General features: G+C 40.1%; 1 protein-coding gene across 1 annotated transcript in view; it reads left to right on the forward strand.

The window, feature by feature from the left end:
* SLC24A2 (solute carrier family 24 (sodium/potassium/calcium exchanger), member 2) overlaps positions 1-18,014 on the forward strand; it is a 115,262-nt gene that overhangs the window by 19,933 nt on the left and 77,315 nt on the right. Inside the window, exon 2 of the mRNA XM_015427773.1 lies at positions 10,614-10,631. Within this exon, the coding sequence (XP_015283259.1) occupies positions 10,614-10,631 (18 nt within the window). The remainder of the gene's footprint in view (positions 1-10,613; positions 10,632-18,014) is intronic.

The following is an 18,014-nucleotide window of genomic DNA, read 5'->3' on the forward strand; positions in this document are numbered from 1 at the left end:
TCTGGTGCCCCGGTAAGTCCCCAAAGTTTGACTCTTCCTCTACAAGTCTCTGGCGCTCAAGGTATTCACCTCCTTCCCTCCTGCCTGCTATGGCTGCATAATTGTGAGAGATTTCTTAACATAGTGTTCCTGCCAGGGAAGGTGGGGACCCTGCCCATGAGTCTCCATTTCATCCTCACAACAACCCTGTGGGGTAGGTTAGGTAGAGAAGGGGAGATTTGTCCCGGGGTCACTCAGCCAGCAGAGTGAAAATACAAACCTGGGACTCCCCACATCAATCTGCAACTCTGACCACTGTGCAGTGCTGGCTCTACTGATCTGTAATGTTCCAGAGGTGTTGTAATGTAATACTCAGTTTCTCAAACGAGTGTATGCCTGTCTGTTGGTCCACTTAGGAGTCTTGATCCTGGTTGTGTGGTTGGCTAGTTGTGGCAAATGGTAGGGAAGCTCAGTATTTCTGTATACAGTTGTAGGGACTTTATTGCAATGTGGTATGGACTGATATTATGTTCTTATTTCAGTGTGGGGTGTGTGTGGGGCTTTCTAAGTTTCTAAGCAGTGTGCTAAGAAGGCAACTGTTCCTGGGGTTAGCCCAGCCCAGGGACATTGCTAGGGCAGTTCCCAGGCCTCCCTAAATTTCTGGGGAGCCCATCCCTAAATCCCACATGGGTCCACCTCCATAGATAGTGACCATGGCCTGTGATGTCACTAGCTCCTCCCTATGATGTCATTGGGTCCCAGTTCTTTTATGTCATTGGGTCCCAGTTCTTTTAATGCCCCCCCGCCCCGGGAAACTGGAAAGTCTATGCCCTTGCCTGAAGCTGCCCTCCAAGGTTTGGTGGGGCTGATCAGCTGTAACTTTCACACAGCAGCACTCTTCTTAGCTCCTTGCATGGCCTGGCTGGTTGAGCTGTGGAAAGAGGAGTTGGAAGCACCAGATTGCTTGGGCTGCCGGTGACTCTTGGAAGACATGAGAGGTCAAAAATCAAAGTTGCATTGAGGTTCATAAAAAGAATGGGAGCGTTTCTTTGCCTTGCCTTCCTTCTTGCATACGGGTAGAGCCCTCTTCTTGTCTTTATCCTCTATCAGTTATCTGTCTATCCCAGAGCAGTCTTCTTTAACTCATCTTTAAGCTCTTTTGGGATATCATTACTGGCTGCCAAGAGGTCTGAGACCCAGGGGTTGACTGGAAAAAAAAGTGAACTTTTACATTAAAATTGTATTTATATAATAGAGCACTTTCATTGTTAAAGAAATTCTAAAGATGGTAGTGCATCTGTAGTTTTATACATGGCTATTCGTGTGCCAGCAGTGCTTGGCTTCTGAAGATAAAATCCAAGTTCAGTTGTAGAAGGGCCATTGGCTTTGATGGAGGAAGGAGTGTTGGCACTCAGTTTTGCTCATCTTCACAAGCTAAAAAGGGTAGATACAAGACATGAACAATAGTTTTTAATTAGAATATTAACTACCTTTGAAGCCATAGACTGAAATTAGTTTCCAGCAGCATGTCAGTCATCTGCTTATCATTCTGAGGGTGTACGCGCACACACACGCGCACACACACTGACACAGAATCCTGTAAATAAACCAAAAATGAATGTATATATTTTATTTAAAAACCAAATTACCAGTTTGTTCCTAGCAGTGTTCATACTGATTGCATGGAATAAATGAATGATTTTCTTCTCCCACAAGGCTGAAATATAGAACACCTGTGGTGTAATTAGAATAACTGCAATACTCGTCTTGATCTGCATCCCTGTTAAGTCTTTAATTATTTTTTTGTTACTTTAATTTTGGAACTTTTTCATTTGAGAATATTCAATGTATACTGTATCAAATGCGAAGGAAGTCTATAAAAGAGAAAGTGGGCTTGAATCATAGGATCAGAAAGTGATTGGTGCTTATTGGATAAGGGACATGTTTAGTAAGATGGCTCAGGCAGGTGTCCTGGTTGTGCAGACAATGCTGGATTCTCCATCTGTTTCTTCCAAGACAGCACAGTTCTCCCCCCCCCCCCACTTAGACAACCTTTAGCTATCAAACCTTATGTGGTATCAAATACTGTGATGGATATATGCCAAATTAACTACAATTGGTGCAGAATGTCCCTTGAATGCTAGGCAACATTTCCTGTTATATGTTTGTGAGTGGGGGACCTGCAAGGACTTGTGAGGCGTGTCTCATTTCCCCACCCCCACTATTTCCTCTTTACCTTTCCTGCAAGCCCATTCACAGCTCCAGCCACTGGATTTGTCCAACTTTCCCACCCACCAGCTGAACTACCATTATTTGCCCACACTTCAGCCCCCTTTATCTCCCCTCCTTCCCCTCCTAGAAGCCTCTGCTTGGGAAGACTTTGACCCAGTTGCACGATGTCAGCCACCAGGCTGGACCCAGTTGCACAGTGTCAGCCACCAGGCCAGGTCTAGCTGCATGGTAGGGAACCTGTGAGGACTTGCAGGGGACACATTATTTCCCCCTGTAACCCCTCCCCACGCTACTTCCTCTTTCCTTCTGGCAACTTGCAAGGGGCACCTCATTTCCCCCTGTGCCCTCCTCCTCACACTATTTCCTCTTTCCTTCCTCCTCCTCTTCCACCAACCAAGCGACCTTCAGCTATATTCATTATTTATTTCCTTCATTCATATCCCACCTTTCTTCCAGATAGGCAAACAAAGCAGCTTACATCATTCTCTTTGCTTGAATTTTATCCTCACAATAATCTTGCGAGGTAAATTAGATTCAGAATGTGTAACTGGCCCAAGCAGAGTGGTGATTCAAACCTGGGTCTCCCAGAACCTAGTCTGCAAGTCTTACCACTACATCATACTGTCGTTTGTGGGTGGCTGCTGTCGAACAGTAGCAAGCAACTGGGATTGTGTGAGTCATGTAAATTGTGTGGTATCAAGTTGCTTGTTGTTGCTATTGGGCTTGGCCCTGATGAGTCCTCCTTAAAAGGCCAAAACAGGCCTGGAAAGCGTCCTGCCCCATCCTCTTTTACTGACAGAAACCAAGTCTTGGCTACCAATACTGTTCTGATTGCCTAGCAATAGCCACTGTGGGTATCTGATTAGATTTCAGTTATTCTACACCCCAGTTTTTTAGGTTTGTAGAAAGAGCTGTCTTGTCTGTTCATGGCTCCAATCTCTGGGTTTAAGTATCCATAGATTTCCCTATGTTGATAATTAGATAGATTGATGATATAACAGCACCAGACAGTGGTATACCTATAATGTAGTGTAAAGTGTGCAAGAGCTCCAAGTCCATGCCTGATTCATGCTACCTTGTTCTGCTGTGCCACCAAAAATATAGTGACCAGAGCTTATGCTGAACCTTTAATGCCATTGGAGCATATAAATGGTTCATGAGACAGTACCTCCTGTCTTTCTGACAGAGCTGAGGATCCCAAGTGCATCAAAAGGTTTTCATATAGCCTGTATACTTTGCTTCAGTATAGCCATTTTTGAGGCCTTAGTGGTCATTTACTAGTTTTTCTTGCCCGGGGAAAGATCACTACCCAGTTGCCAAATATATTGCTATGGATCTGTGACATCTTTCAAGAGAACATCCCCATAGCCCATAAGTAGCTGTTACCATAAGTAATACATCTATAGATGTTTCCATCATGATTCCTTAGAGGATTTTTTTTTTTTAAGGAAGAATAATCTAAACAGGGAAGAGGATTTTTGGAACTTTTAATAGATCAGATGAAATGGAAAACAATAAAAGTAATGTATTTGCTCCCACTGGTGTCCTAGGATAACTGTTCCAAAATTCTGCTTCTTTGATGATTAACCCCCCTTCTCATTTAAAGCATACACTTAAGGACAATTTGTATCTTTGTGTTCTTTGTAGTCACATTCAGTAAAGGAACTAAATCTTTCCTCTCTTGTCATATGAATATCTGTTGTATATTTATGAAAAGACTCATATCCAGCTTATGCGTTTGCTAGACTAAAGACCTGCTGTTTAATTTTGCTGTGTCGCTTTTTGCTGTTTCACTTTCTGCTGTGTCATTTTTACCTCCGTTGAATCCCAAGCTAGTCCATGTTCCCATAGCCCTCCATTCCCCCCACTGGGAACAGTCCTGAGGAATTTGTGCATAAGCTAAATGTCTTGGCCCCTCAGAAATCACTTTTATGGCCCAACCCTAACTATGTTTGTTTGAAAATTAGTCCTGTTGGTTTAGAATCAATTTACTCCCAAGCAAAAATATATATACTATTTCAGCTTAAATACAAAGAGTGCTTTTTAAAAAATGCATGACATATTAGCTAAAGCTCTGGAAACTTCCTTCCCTGTATGGCCATTGTTGCCTGTTCTACAACCTACTGAACTGTGTGGTAAATATTCCTATTTACAAAATCAGATTTTTGGCATTTTTCAAAATTACTGAGGTCCTGTTTTGTAATTTTTAAAGTCTTGCTTTAAAAATTGCCAGGCCAATAAAAGTTAGTTTAGAGTAGAAGAACACACCCAGAACTATATTTTCTTAGTCTGCACTACAGCAGCAACCCTGCATGTGAGTTTCCAGATGGTAGGAACGTCACAGCATGGGAGTGAGAGCCAGACATGTGCTGAGAGTTTTAAATTTGGAGCTCCCAACACTTTTTTAAAAATCTAATTTTTTTTAGGCTTGCAGGGGCCTGATTTGTATCAGTACCTTAATAAATGAGCAGATCAGACCTTCCTCCACTCACACTATTTTTCCCAACCCGGAATGGTCCCGGGGACCGGGAGTTGCTTTTTGTCCCATTATTAGACTAAACTTGGGGGTTCTGTGGCCCACCAACATTATCTTAATTTCTTTATTTCATTAACTCATCACCTCCACTGGCACCTTCTAGCTGACAGCTCCTTTTCTTTCTTGTCCTTGTTCTTGTCAAAATATCTCAAATTCTATCAAAAGTGCAAAATATTGCAATATTTGTATGCATATGTGAGTATAAGTAGTTTATTACTATGAGTCCAGTTCCAGCTGGTACTTTTAAATCATTTATTTCTGAGTGCAAAAATCCAAGTCTTTGGATTAAAAATCTGGATGCTTTGGGATACACAGCATTATTGGCACAAATCCTAGGAACTTATTTTGACTTCTTCGTGGTGTTTCATGAAGAGCTTTGAGCATTCAGTGTACTGTATGAAATATTTCTGTTAATTGTATGAGAGGAGTGAAATAATTTCAGGCCTCTTATGCTTTTTGTTTGCAATAAGCACATCTCTGAACAAAGAATACCTTATAGGTAGACTATATTCTATGTTCTTTCAGACTGTCCTGAGGACTGATATGTCAGTGAGCTTTTAATATTTTTTACTAATGTAAGAATGGCCATGTATTACTTTTGTAAATGGGAAAACTGTTCCTTAAATACTGTGTATCAGGTGTCGAACTGTGTGCTGGAAAGCAAACTTCAGAGTTACAGAATGCCAAGATTTTTTAAAAGTAACCTATTAAAAGTAACTGCAAGCCAAGTCATCTTATTCACACCAGCATATCTGTTAAAAATTTTGAAGAGTAACATGGCTCAGAAAGGAACTTGGCCCTGCTTATTTGACACATGTAGTGTTCAGTAAGCAGATGGTGTTCTACCTAATTCTACCAAGAACACTGTGCTGCCCTTTCTGTTTGGAATCTAGACAGTGTTTGCATGATAGTAAAGCTGTTAGTAGGAAATGTGTCATTTTCTAGTGCCTGTTAGCATATAACTGAATATGCGAAAACTCTTTAAACTTTCTGGAGTGATGATCTGAACATATAATTTCCCAGTGATTCCAGGAGTGGAGGCAGTGGTGCAAGATGGAAAAGTGCTTTCTCTTGGTTGCAGACGGGGTTGTCATTCAGAGTAGCACCAAGAGGTTAGCACCCTTTGCTACCATACTGGCCCTGTTTGTCTGGCAGAGAGCTGCGTCAATGTATATCTCCACTCTTATGAGAGCAGCAGTTCTTCCCTCAAATATCTTCTGCGCTTCTTTCCTCCCTCCTCAGCAGCTAGAAGAGGCAAGCCTTGCTTGACCTCTCCCTATTCCTGCCTGCTGTCCTCCCCACCCTCGGGCCTGATGAGAGCTCTGACATTTCTGCAGCAGCCCATACTTCATGCCACTCAGCCGTTAATGAGGCCCCGAGGAACAACCTGTCATACAGAGCCAAACCAAAACAAATTGCTTGGGCGAAGGAGCTTGTGATCAAAGATATGCAGGGCTTAGTATTTCAAGGGTCAATGACTCTGGATAAGTTACTCAGATTTGCATAAATTGCAGCACACGAAAAAGAAGTGGCATAGGCCCACTAGCCATTCTTGCCAAAGGGAGGTAAACATAGGGAAACCCCTCTGTTAGCTCGGAGTTCAGTTATGCATTTCAGAGAACCTCATTACACATTGTCCCAAGGGAGCTGATTCCTGAGTGACAGAATGTAGTGTGCCTGCCCCCCCCCATACAGCACACAGAAGGCATGGGCCAGCCTGCCTTTTCTGACCTCACTTCTCTCATAGAGAGGGGGGGAATAGTCAAAAGAACAACAATAAGAGGGACCAGGACAAAACCACCTTTTCTCATCCGTATTTTCCCCAGATTCCTTCCTAAGGTGGTCAAGGCTCTAGAACTGTCAGATGGGACTAAAGTGGGGGAGTGAGATCCACCTAGAGTCCTGGACATTCCAAGGAAACTTGCAGTGCAGTCTTGTGCTAAGTTCCTGCATTGCTGCTATAACTGTTATGGCATCATTCACATGCAGTGCTGCCAAGCCTTGGTTTGTTGCTACTGGAACAAGCCAGCTTTCTTCCAGTATTCAGGCTCACTTCTTTTTCTAACCCACAACTTGAAAGCTACACTTCAACAGCAAATCATAGTTTATTATTTCATCCTAATCATGTTTGTTATCCACAAGCCATAGTTTAATCTTGCTTTGGAGGGCAAAATAGCAAAAGCATGATTTGCTGCATAAGTGTTTAACTGGCTGTGGGGAAGCAGAAGGCAAAAAGGGAGAGCGTGTGTTACTATAACAACAAGATATGTTAAGTGTGAATCAATAAATCTGAAATTGTTAGCCTGAAGAATGTCCAATATAACGTAACATTCGACAAGTAACAAATAACATCCTTATGTTTGAATGGCTCTGCTAGTAGAGCAAGGAATTAATTGGTATGAATTGAGAGCATCAGAATCACGTCATTAAATGGGGTAGATGCCACACTGATGTGTCCAAAACAGCCATTTCAGGCTGTTTACATTAGTGCTAATGATGACTAATTACTTAAGACAGATTCCATATGCTGCTGCTGTACACCTGGCTCATTTCATAATTATTTCTGTTCACTAGGAATTGCCTGGTTTAAAATTACTTGTGCATACCATTTATTTGAGTGCATACCATTTATTTGAGAGCCAGTTTGGTGTAGTGGTTAAGAGTGGTGGGCTCTAATCTGGGGAGCTGGGTTTGATTCCCCACTCCTCCACGTGCAGCCAGCTGGGTGACCCTGGGTCATTCACAGTTCTCTCAGAGCTGATCTCTCAAGAGCAGTTCTCTCAGAGCTCTCTCAGCCCCATCTACCTCACAGAGTGGCTGTTGTAAGCCGCTCTGAGACTCTGAGTGAAGGGTGGAGTATAAACCCAACTCTTCTTCTTTTCTAACACAAAGCAATTTTTTCATGGTTTTTGAGCCTGAAATTACAGAAACAATGAAGGATCTGGATATATACATTTTATTTTAGACATCCAGTGTGTGACACCATAATATCTGTACCCAACTTCACTTCAGGTGTGCAGTTTAAAACTCATATTTTGAAAATTAAAGTTAATATTACTGTCATTTTGTCAGGTGAAGTCACAAAGTACAAGTCACACACATCCCCAGTTACTTCAGGTGTGCAGTTTAAAACTCTCATATTTTGAAAATTAAATATTACTGTCATTTTGTCAGGTGAAGTTACAAAGTACAAGTCACACACATCCCCAGTTTCAAATACAGGACTGGATTATTAAATGAGGAAGGAGCATTAGCCCAGTGTGCCTTTTAAATGAAAAGCTCTTTATATAATACTTATGACCAGAAGATGTAAGTACCTCCAAATCATCAGCCTGCATATGTTTGCTAGAATTGCTGAAATTCTGAATAGATGTTATTGACATAACATGTATACAAACCTGAGAACAACTGCACAAATTACTACACAGATGTGTAAAGTTATGTTGGAACTGGCTCTGATACCAATTTCAAGTTGGCGACTGTGTATACTTGGAAAGCTATATAATGCCTGTGATTTAAAACAATAACAACTACTCAATGATACCTGAACAAAATTCAACTCCAGGAGCGCCTTAAACCAGGTTGCTGTGCCATCGAGAAATATCTTTGAGGCACCTATGATTTTCAGCAATTATTTTATTTACTATCTCTTAGCAATCCTTACTTTGTAGGAAATATGAAGCTTATTTTTCATTTCACATCAGAGTAAGTTTTCTGTATGACATAGAAATGCACGTGCATGAAGTTGTTGTCATTGCTTCTCTTTATGTTAACCTTATACCTTTATTTGATGGTAAGTTAATTCCTTTACTAGTTGCTTTCTGCATAGCCTATTAAATGAACCTTTCAGTAATGAAATTGTAAGAAACTGGGGAGAGGTTAGGTTATGATTAGAGGTAAGCTTTTTGTTGTAGTGATGACAATCAGTGTTACTCCTGTGTTTATGCTTGTGACAGCTCTTGTGTCACAAGAAACTGTGAAGAGGCTAGGATTAGGCTTTGTAGTAGCAATCACTTGAAAAATATGGTCATTAAAATATGAAAACCTGAAGACAGAAAATGTATCTGGCTTCTAAATTTTGGGGCCAGCTCCTTAAGCTAAAGAAAATTTGTCAAGGCCTGCTTTAAAGACCCACAAAGATTTCCAGGGTAAGCTTTTGTGACTCAAATATACTACTACAGATTAATATGGCTACCCATCTGAAACTATCAGTGCATGTGTTGCAGGTAGTGGCTGGAATAGTGATTTAAAACTGGAAGTCTGTAATGCAGTGTGAGAAATCAGCAGGCCCTTTCTAATCTGTAGGTCATCGATCCATATAAAGACCAGCAGACTTACTCAATTTTTTTCAGCCAGGGTTTTAATATATTACTGGAGCCAACAGGAATCACATTGTTATGCCATGATTTCATAAACTATGTCCATCAGTGTATCTGTGAAGAGTCAGCTAAGAAACAATTAGTGCTATGATATTAAATCTAAAAATACAACACAGTATTTACCACATTATTGCGTTTTAGTTAGCACTGGAATAATTGTGGCATGCTCATCTTTTGTACCTGTCAGCAGAAGAAGAATTGCATTTTAGTTAGCACTGGAATAATTGTGGTATGTTCATCTTTTGTACCTGTCAGCAGAAGAAGAGCACTGATTGATACAGGGAGAGTCTTATTCACATGCTGGGATGGAGGTGAGGGCCCACAAAGCACTAGTTGAGCACTGTCTTGCCCAGGAAGCTGTGGGTACAAACAGGTTAAAAAACAAGGTAATGTCCTTCCCAGGACCCAAAGGAGCTTCTGATAGCTGCAGACATCTTAAATCTTTAATTCTCTTTGCAATTAAGGTTCATTAACTGTGATGGAAGTCATTTAAGGTGCTTGCAACCTCAGACACAAAGTTGAAGTACACAGGGCTTAAGATGTTTTAGCCCATCCATTTTGTCAAGCGGTGCAGTGAGGCAACAAGGCGTGTACGGCAGTCTGATTGCAATTTTGATTGTGGACTCAAGGAAACCAGGCCCTTCAATTATACTGTAAAACAGCTAGTAATCAGTTTTGTGATTTCTAGCATAATGGAAAGATACTGCCAAAGGGCCTGAATAGTTTTCTGTGTTTATTTATGAGATTGTGTACATGTGCTCCCACTAGCATAGTTAATAATAACTGAATATGTGAGTGATTTAAAACTGATTTTTCATATAAATAAATATATCGAAATGTGCTTGAGCCTTGATTAAGTGGCACACAGTCAAAGGAGAAGGGAGCACTGTTGGTAGAGTGGAGACTGATGGTCTTGGTCCGGGATGCCAGTCTATTCTGCAGTCAGGTTTGAGTTTGCTTGCCCATGGATGTCCTAATGCAGTAGACACCATACACACTTTATTTGCAGACATTGTGATATTTGGATTATTTTATAGTAGATGGAACAGGCATCTGGGTTAAGGTCACTTTTAACTATGGGTGCGGATGTAAACTTCAAATACTGCTTTACCTTTCCAGTTTTCTAGTACATTTGGAAGGGCAGGACATTCCCCTTCTATTAAATAGTGTGGATGATCACTTCTTGCAGTCCTGTTCTACAGTTTGTTCTCTGCTCTTTTTGGTGCCATTTTTTCTTACTAAATTGCCTTTCTTAATTAGTCAAGTGGGTTATCCTAGCCACTGGAATTGTTTATATGAATGTGATGACCTTGTAATGTTATGTTGCCAGTCAGCATTAGCTTTGCATTAATGCCACAAGAGCAAACAAAGCCAATTCTGGAAGCATAGTCTTCACTCTGAATAGACACTTGTGACATACTCTTCCCCTTATTCCACCCAGCTGTAGTATTGAGTGAAGTCATATTATTCAGTACCATGGAGAGCAGCCTGCAGCTGCTAGGGATGCTTTGCCAAACCAAAAGGTTGATGAGGCACTCAATGAGCTCTAAAGCAGAATACCTGGGTCTAAAGATTTGAGCCATTTTTAAATGTCATATGTGATGCTGGATTTTTTACTGGAACTCCAGATGTAACATTTGACTAATAAATAGTAGCTCCCAGGGCAATCTGGGTTGGCGCCATAAAGCTGGGAAACTAAAAGTTAAATCTTCCATCTGTGCCTTTTCACAGATTGGAAACCCCTCTGAGCTATTTTAAACCCCAGTAGGCGAAGAGCCACCATATCAATACCAGTCTCTTTTCCATCTGTTGAGACTTAAATCAGCCTACTAGGAGACATTTCCAATTGGGAAACCAACTTGAGGAGGGAGAGCTAACTTATTAGATATTTATATCCTGCTTATCTCCCCAGTGGGGACCCAAAGCAGTTACAACATTACATTCCCCTTCCTCCATGTTAGCTTCACAACGAGCCTATCAGGTAGTTTAGGATGAGTGTGTGTGAAATAGCCCAAGGTCACCCAGTGAGCATCTGTGCCAGAGGGGGAATCTGAACCTGGGTTTCCCAGATCCTAGTCTGACACCGTAACTACTACACCATGCTAATTTCTCTACACATGCACACTACAATGCTGCAGCTGAAATCCAGATAAAGAGCAGTCATGGCTGCTCTTTAGGGCACAGTTATGCATTTGGAGTTCTGTTTACAGAACACCAGCATGTGATATAGCTTGGCCCAGAGAAGAGCTGGTTAAGCTCCTGTTAATTCTTCCATTTGTGGTGGAAACAGAGACTTGCCATTGTACAGATCACTGGAAAGTCACAGTTGACCATTTCCTCGACAGTTAAGCCAAACACAGTCCATTTAGTGAGACTAAATTCTATTTTAGATATCACCTTGGAATAAATGGAAATTGTTTCCGGGAGAAGGAGCAATCTCCAAATGCACTTCAGTTCTTTTGTGAAGATAAAGCTAGTTTAAATGTTTCATAGACTATTCCATATATGGGAATGCACAATTATTGTATGGTAACTCTGAAAATGCGAATACAGATGTTCACAGATTAGTTTGGAGAGTCTCTAGTCTCTAATGCAGTTATTGAAATTTCTTGCACTTCATCTTTGTCAAAGAATTAAGCACTCTGCTTTAAATGGGGGATTATCTGAAATTATTTTTATGACATATTTGTCTTTATTTCTTAATGCCTTTCCTCATGACAGTATTGCTTACAATTCTGTTCTCCTGGATTTTAGTCACAAAAAGCTATTAAATAGATCCTTTTTGTGGCAACAGCGAATATCATTTCCCTTTCCCACTGTCTATTTTAGTAAAGCAATTAGGTTTTGGGTTGTATTTCATGTGATTTTATAAATATCTTCTATTTTCACAAGTGCCAATTTATCACTGACATGCTAATGTGTCATGATACACACCATTCACTGTTCTAAATAAAATGGCATACAGTGGCAGGCAGTGATTTATATAGAAGGCAGTGGCAACCTCTTGAAGTTGTTATTTAACACCAAGAATTAGGATTAAAGTGTTAAGAGTGAAAGATTAATTATTTTTAAAGCATTCAAATTGGCAAATAAAAATGCCTTAATAATAAATAATGATGATTTTTTCCTAAGTGATGAAAAAGTTACACATCTTTTTAACCAACAATTATTACAATAGCAACACAGATGTAGGCCAGTATTGTTAATCCCATATTACAGATGGGATGGGGCTGAGATTGAAAGGCAGTGACTTGCCTACACTGTGAAGTGGCTCATAACAGAGGTAAGGTTTGTACCAGGGATTTATATTCATAGTAGCACTTTTTGATTTTGTAGTGGAATGAACTTTATTCTGACTGTTAAAGCTAGACTGAGGAGCACTGACTCAGATCCCCATTTGGTCATGTGACTTGGGGATAGGCCCATCAGCCTAACCTCACAGGGTGGTTGTAAGGATAAAAGGAGGGAGGCACCACCCTGAGGTCTTCAGAGCAACTATAGAGTAAAATGACAATGTAGCTTAACCAAGTGTCTTCCTTTCCCCCCAAGTTTGTTTTTGGTCTTTCGACATCCATAACTAATGGCTCTGTCTTGTGCCTATAAAAACCACATTTTCCTTTGGTCTAGCTACCACTTTTTAAAAGTCTGGTATCTTAATCTTAATCTAGTGTTACAATAGGGTTGCCAACCCCCAGGTCTGGGTGGGGTTTCCCCCACTTTTGGGGGCTCCAATGTGCCTCCAACCAGCTGGCCCCGCCCATGCCCAGAACACCCCCCAAATCCCCCTGCTGGAGCAAGGAGGGTACCTGGCAACCCTATGTTACAATAAGCTATTTTTAGTGGATAAAACACTAACCCTACTTTGGTTCTGTAGCATAAAATACAAAGATAGCTATGCTGAATATATGCCTCTTTTTGTAAAACAGTGTGTGATATTAAAAACCAGTGAAAAACATTGTAAAGTATCACAGTGAAGAATTTGAAATATGCATTACGCTACCATTTCCTGGTTATTTGCAGGAAGCCATAATAGAAAAACTGGATTAAATCAGTGCAAGTTTACAAAGCAGATGTTTCCTTTTTAAAAAGATCGATGTCTAGCCACCAAACCTTTCTGACCTTTGTCTCCTTTCACATACTTCTCTATTAGTGTTGGGTATCAATGTGTAATGGATATCAATGAGCAATAGAAAATGTAAAAACAGGAAAGTTTAGATGCTGAAAATTAAGGAAGCAAAGGAAATTTAATTCTTGAATATATAATAATGTCCCTATCTGTAGTCCACTGGTTCTGTTCTGTTTTTAAATGATTTCATAGAAAATGTAAAAACAAGAAAGTTTAGATGCTGAAAATTAAAGGAAGTGAAGGAAATGTAATTCTTGAATATATAAATGCTGAAAATTAAGGAAGTGAAGGAAACTTAATATAATGTCCCTACCTGTAATCCACTTTTTTGATTCAGTTTTTAAATGATTTGATGGCAGTAATGTCCATAAACTGTATACCACTTTCTGCTGTCAGTCCTCTTAATTCTGTGCAGAAACTTTATTTTCTTCATTTATTTACTTCATTTATAGTTTGACTTTCTCATTGAGACTGAAAGCAGATCACAGAATTAGAAATGCAAAAAAGGTCAGTATAAAATGAGAACAATTAAATATAAAACAGGGTAATTTATCCAATAAACAATGCTACACAAACACACAACTTATTTGAACAATGAAGGACATACTTTGTCACACAGCGGAAAGGGTTTCAAATGGATTTCAAGTGATTTTCAGTAGGTCAGATAGAAATCCTCTGCCAATAATGTCAAGTTAGCCCTCAGTGTCTTTCACAAAATAAAATTCAATTTAGCTACTCTAAGCTATTTTAATCTCTTGTTCCTATATGCATGTGCTTGTCTACCTGTCATATTTTTTGATGACAGGATTGTTGTTGGCAGTTAGTGATAAAGTACCAAAACCTTCTTGGTAGTCCTTACAACAGTCCAAGTACATATAACTGGTTTTAACTGGTTTTAAATGTTTTATGCTAACCGGCTATATTACGCCGGCAAATGTGAGCCGCCCTGAGGCCGTCCGCGGGGAGAACGGGATATAAATATAACAAATAAATAAATAAACTTCCTCACATATGGGTACAATTCCTGGGCATGTTTATATGTGATACAACCAATGCACTCCCCATGTAGTTACACAGCATTTCACTGATTTATAAATGTTCCAGGAATCCAAACTACATAGGCACAAGAAGAGAGGCACTGCCAGTCACATCAGCGCAGGTATGTGAAACAAAGCAAAAAAAAAGCATTTTAAGAATACCTTTACTTAACTTAGTATGTTTATTCACAACTTTACCTCCCTAAGGGGATCCAAAGTAGGTTATATCATTAATAAAACAGCGAAAAAGGTGGGATACAGACGGGAAGAAGGGGAGGGGGGATATATAGATTCATCAGGTTTGTTAGGTATTATGAATTGTTACGTACAACAAGTAAAATCAGATATATTACCAAATGTATTACATAATTCAAATACAGAAACAATAAAGCATTAATACTGCAGAATTTCGGGTTAGATTCTCTCTTTTATCATTAACAATATATTAACGATAAAAGAGAATACATCTTTAACAGTTGAGCGGACTTCTGTACTAAAAACCTAGATATTGTCTTGTTTATCTAAATCTGAATTTTATTCTTACAGATTATTTAAATACTAATCGAGTACCAAATAAAATATTGAAATTATAATCAATATCTTCATCATCATTAATGTGATATTCAAATAATTCCAGAACTAAAAAGAAAAAAGTGAATTATTCCCGAGTATAAGTAATAAGCTTGCCATTTCTGCTGATATTCATTCAATAGTCTTTTGTTTATATAATTGGTTAATTTTGCCAATGTTTCATACTCAGCAAGTTTTTCTTCCCAGATCTCTATTGTAGGACAGTCCTCTGTCTTCCATTTCATTGCAAATATTATTCTGACAGCTGTCAACATATATCAAAGTATGGCTTGTGAGGTTCTGTCTGTGTTATCTGGAAGGATTCCCAGTAACATAGTCTCTGGGTTCATTGGGAATTTAGGTTTTTAAATACCTTAATTTTTTTCATGTATGTTTTTCCAGTGTCTGTCCGTCTTGATGCAGGTCCACCACCTATGATAAAATGTGCCATCTTCTTTTTTACATTTCCAGCAAGCCCCTTTGTAATTCTTTTCCATCTTAGCAATATATTTTGAGGTGATGTACCATCGATAAAACATCTTGTACCAGTTTTCTCTTAATTCTTGAAAAATAGACAATTCAAATAAAACAAACAGAAATTAAGCAACCATAATCTGAGTCAGTCTTGGACCCAGTGGTCTAGCTTGTTGAACAGAGTGAGCTACAGGCCACATTTCCTTTGGTTCTTGCCCTTCAGCTTGTGCCCAAGCCTTCTAGCCACACTCAAGTTTAAACCTGAAGACAAGAAGAGCAGGAAAGAACGCAGCTTAGGTGTTACAGTGATGTTCCTCTGGCCTCCCTTCTCCTGAATGCAGTCTGGTAACATCAACTCAACCCATTTTAATATGAATTCAAGGCTTACCATGACTAAATGTAATGTGCCAACAGTGGACCTGAAAGTGAGCCACTATCAGCATTATGTTGCACTGTGGGAGTAAAACAACAATGTAATTAACATGGTAAAAAGGTAAAGGTTCCCTTGCTCGAAAGCCAGTCGAATCCGACTCTAGGGTTGCGGTGCTCATCTCCGTTTCAAAGCCAAATATGTTTCCGTGGTCATGTGGCCGGAATGACTAAACACCAAGGCGCACGGAACGCTGTTACCTTCCCACCGAAGTGGTACCTATTTATCTAGTACTTGCAATTTCTTGCTTTCGAACTGCTAGGTTGGCAAGAGTAAAACAACAGTGTAATTAACATGGTAGCCCCAAGTAAATGTGTTGGTGGGGTAACACCATTATACCCAACCCAAAATTGTTGAGAAGAAGCTTCTAGCAGTATCACAGTAGATTGAAGACAATGTGATAAGCTGTAGGATGCTCAGTAAGGACAGCGTTTAAGATTTTGGCTAAGTGAAGCTCTTACCAGCAGAAATCCACTGAAATCTTCATTGAGGCATGTCTTTCAGGAAATTCATTGACATAGACATAGAAGCTCTTGAGATGAGAGCAGAACAACTGGATGACTATACAGGTTAGACTATAACAGATAACAAAAATCTTTAATTTGATTTTAGATACCAGTTTAATTGTTTGAAGTTATGTTGAATGTGAGAAAGAATGATCATTTTATACTATGAATGTAACCACAACATTAACTTGCATCCTAAATCTTTGTTCCACATGTGCTGTACCCTTTTCTATTAAGGGAAGTGGTCTTCCACTATGGAGAACATTCCTCTGATGCTAGGAGCTTCTCTTCATCCAATATTAGAGTCTTTCAGTGAGGTGAAAAGCACCCAGCATCAGAGGAAAGTGCTATGCAGTGGAAGGCCACTTTCTTAATAAACAGAGAGGAAGCAAATCTCAGGCTGCGAGCCAGTGGTTTGTTGCAGAAGTAACTATCTCACAATATGTGAGGGGAGGAGAAACTGAAAGCAGGAATTGTGCAAGAAAGCCTAAAGCTCCTTTAAGACTTTCATACATCAGTCAACCAACTTTGCAGCTATATCTGAACCATATCATACTTGTAACCAGCTTTATGTCTAATGCCTTTGTGACCATATGGAATGCTACTCCATAAGGTAAAGGTAAAGGTTCCCTTGCTCGAAAGCCAGTCAAATCCAACTCTAGGGTTGCGGTGCTCATCTCCGTTTCTAAGCCGAAGAGCCAGCGCTGTCTGAAGACATTTCCGTGGTCATGTGGCTGGCATGACTAAACACCAAGGCGCACGGAACGCTGTTACCTTCCCACTGAAGTGGTACCTATTTATCTACTTGCAATTTCTTGCTTTTGAACTGCTAGGTTGGCAGGAGCTGGAACTAAAGACGGGAGCTCACTCCGTCATGTGGCACACTCAGGTCTCGAACTGCTGAACTATCGACCTTCCACATCCTGCAGTTCAGCGTCTTAACCACTTGAGCCACCGCAGCTCCATACGCAGCTACTCCATAGTCATCCACAAAATTTCATTGTTCTCATATAGAAGTGATGGTCATCAGGCATAGCCTGCTTATCTTTGGTGGATACTGGGTTTTTTTTCTTCATATAGTAGACTTTTCCTGTGAAAGGGATTTGGATTGATTAGAAGACTATTACCTAAACGTGAGCCAAATTCAATCATCATTGTAATGGTGCTGCCTGTGATGAATATTGGCACATGCTGTTTATGTATAAAATATGTCAAATGTGTTCTCTGTGGACAGAAGAAGAGAATGAACAGGCTAAAAGGTTGAGCAAAATCATAAGAACATAAGAGAAGCCAATGTTGGATCAAGCCAATGGCCCATCCAGTCCAACACTCAGTCACACAGTGGCCAAAAATACCAGGTGCCATCAGGAGGTCCAGCAGTGGGGCCAAGACACTAGAAGCTCTCCCACTGTTGCCTTCCCCCCAGCACCAAGAATACAGAGCATCACTTGCCCCAGACTGAGAGTTCCTATCTATACCTTGTGGCTAATAGTCACTGATGGACCTCTGCCCCATATGTTTATCCAATTCCCTCTTGAAGCCGTCCATGCTTGTAGCCACCGCCACCTCCTGTGGCAATGAATTCCATGTGTTAATTTCTCTTTGAGTGAAGAAGTACTTCCTTTTATCTGTTCTAACCTAACTTTTACAGCTACAAATGGAGAAGGCAAATAAAAGCAATTTTATTGAGTGCCCACTAGTTCTTGTATTGTGAGAAAGGGAGAAAAGTACTACTTTCTCTACCT

This window comes from Gekko japonicus, unplaced genomic scaffold (genome assembly GCF_001447785.1).
Source record: "Gekko japonicus isolate JY-2015 unplaced genomic scaffold, Gekko_japonicus_V1.1 scaffold487, whole genome shotgun sequence".
Classification (NCBI taxonomy): domain Eukaryota; kingdom Metazoa; phylum Chordata; class Lepidosauria; order Squamata; family Gekkonidae; genus Gekko; species Gekko japonicus.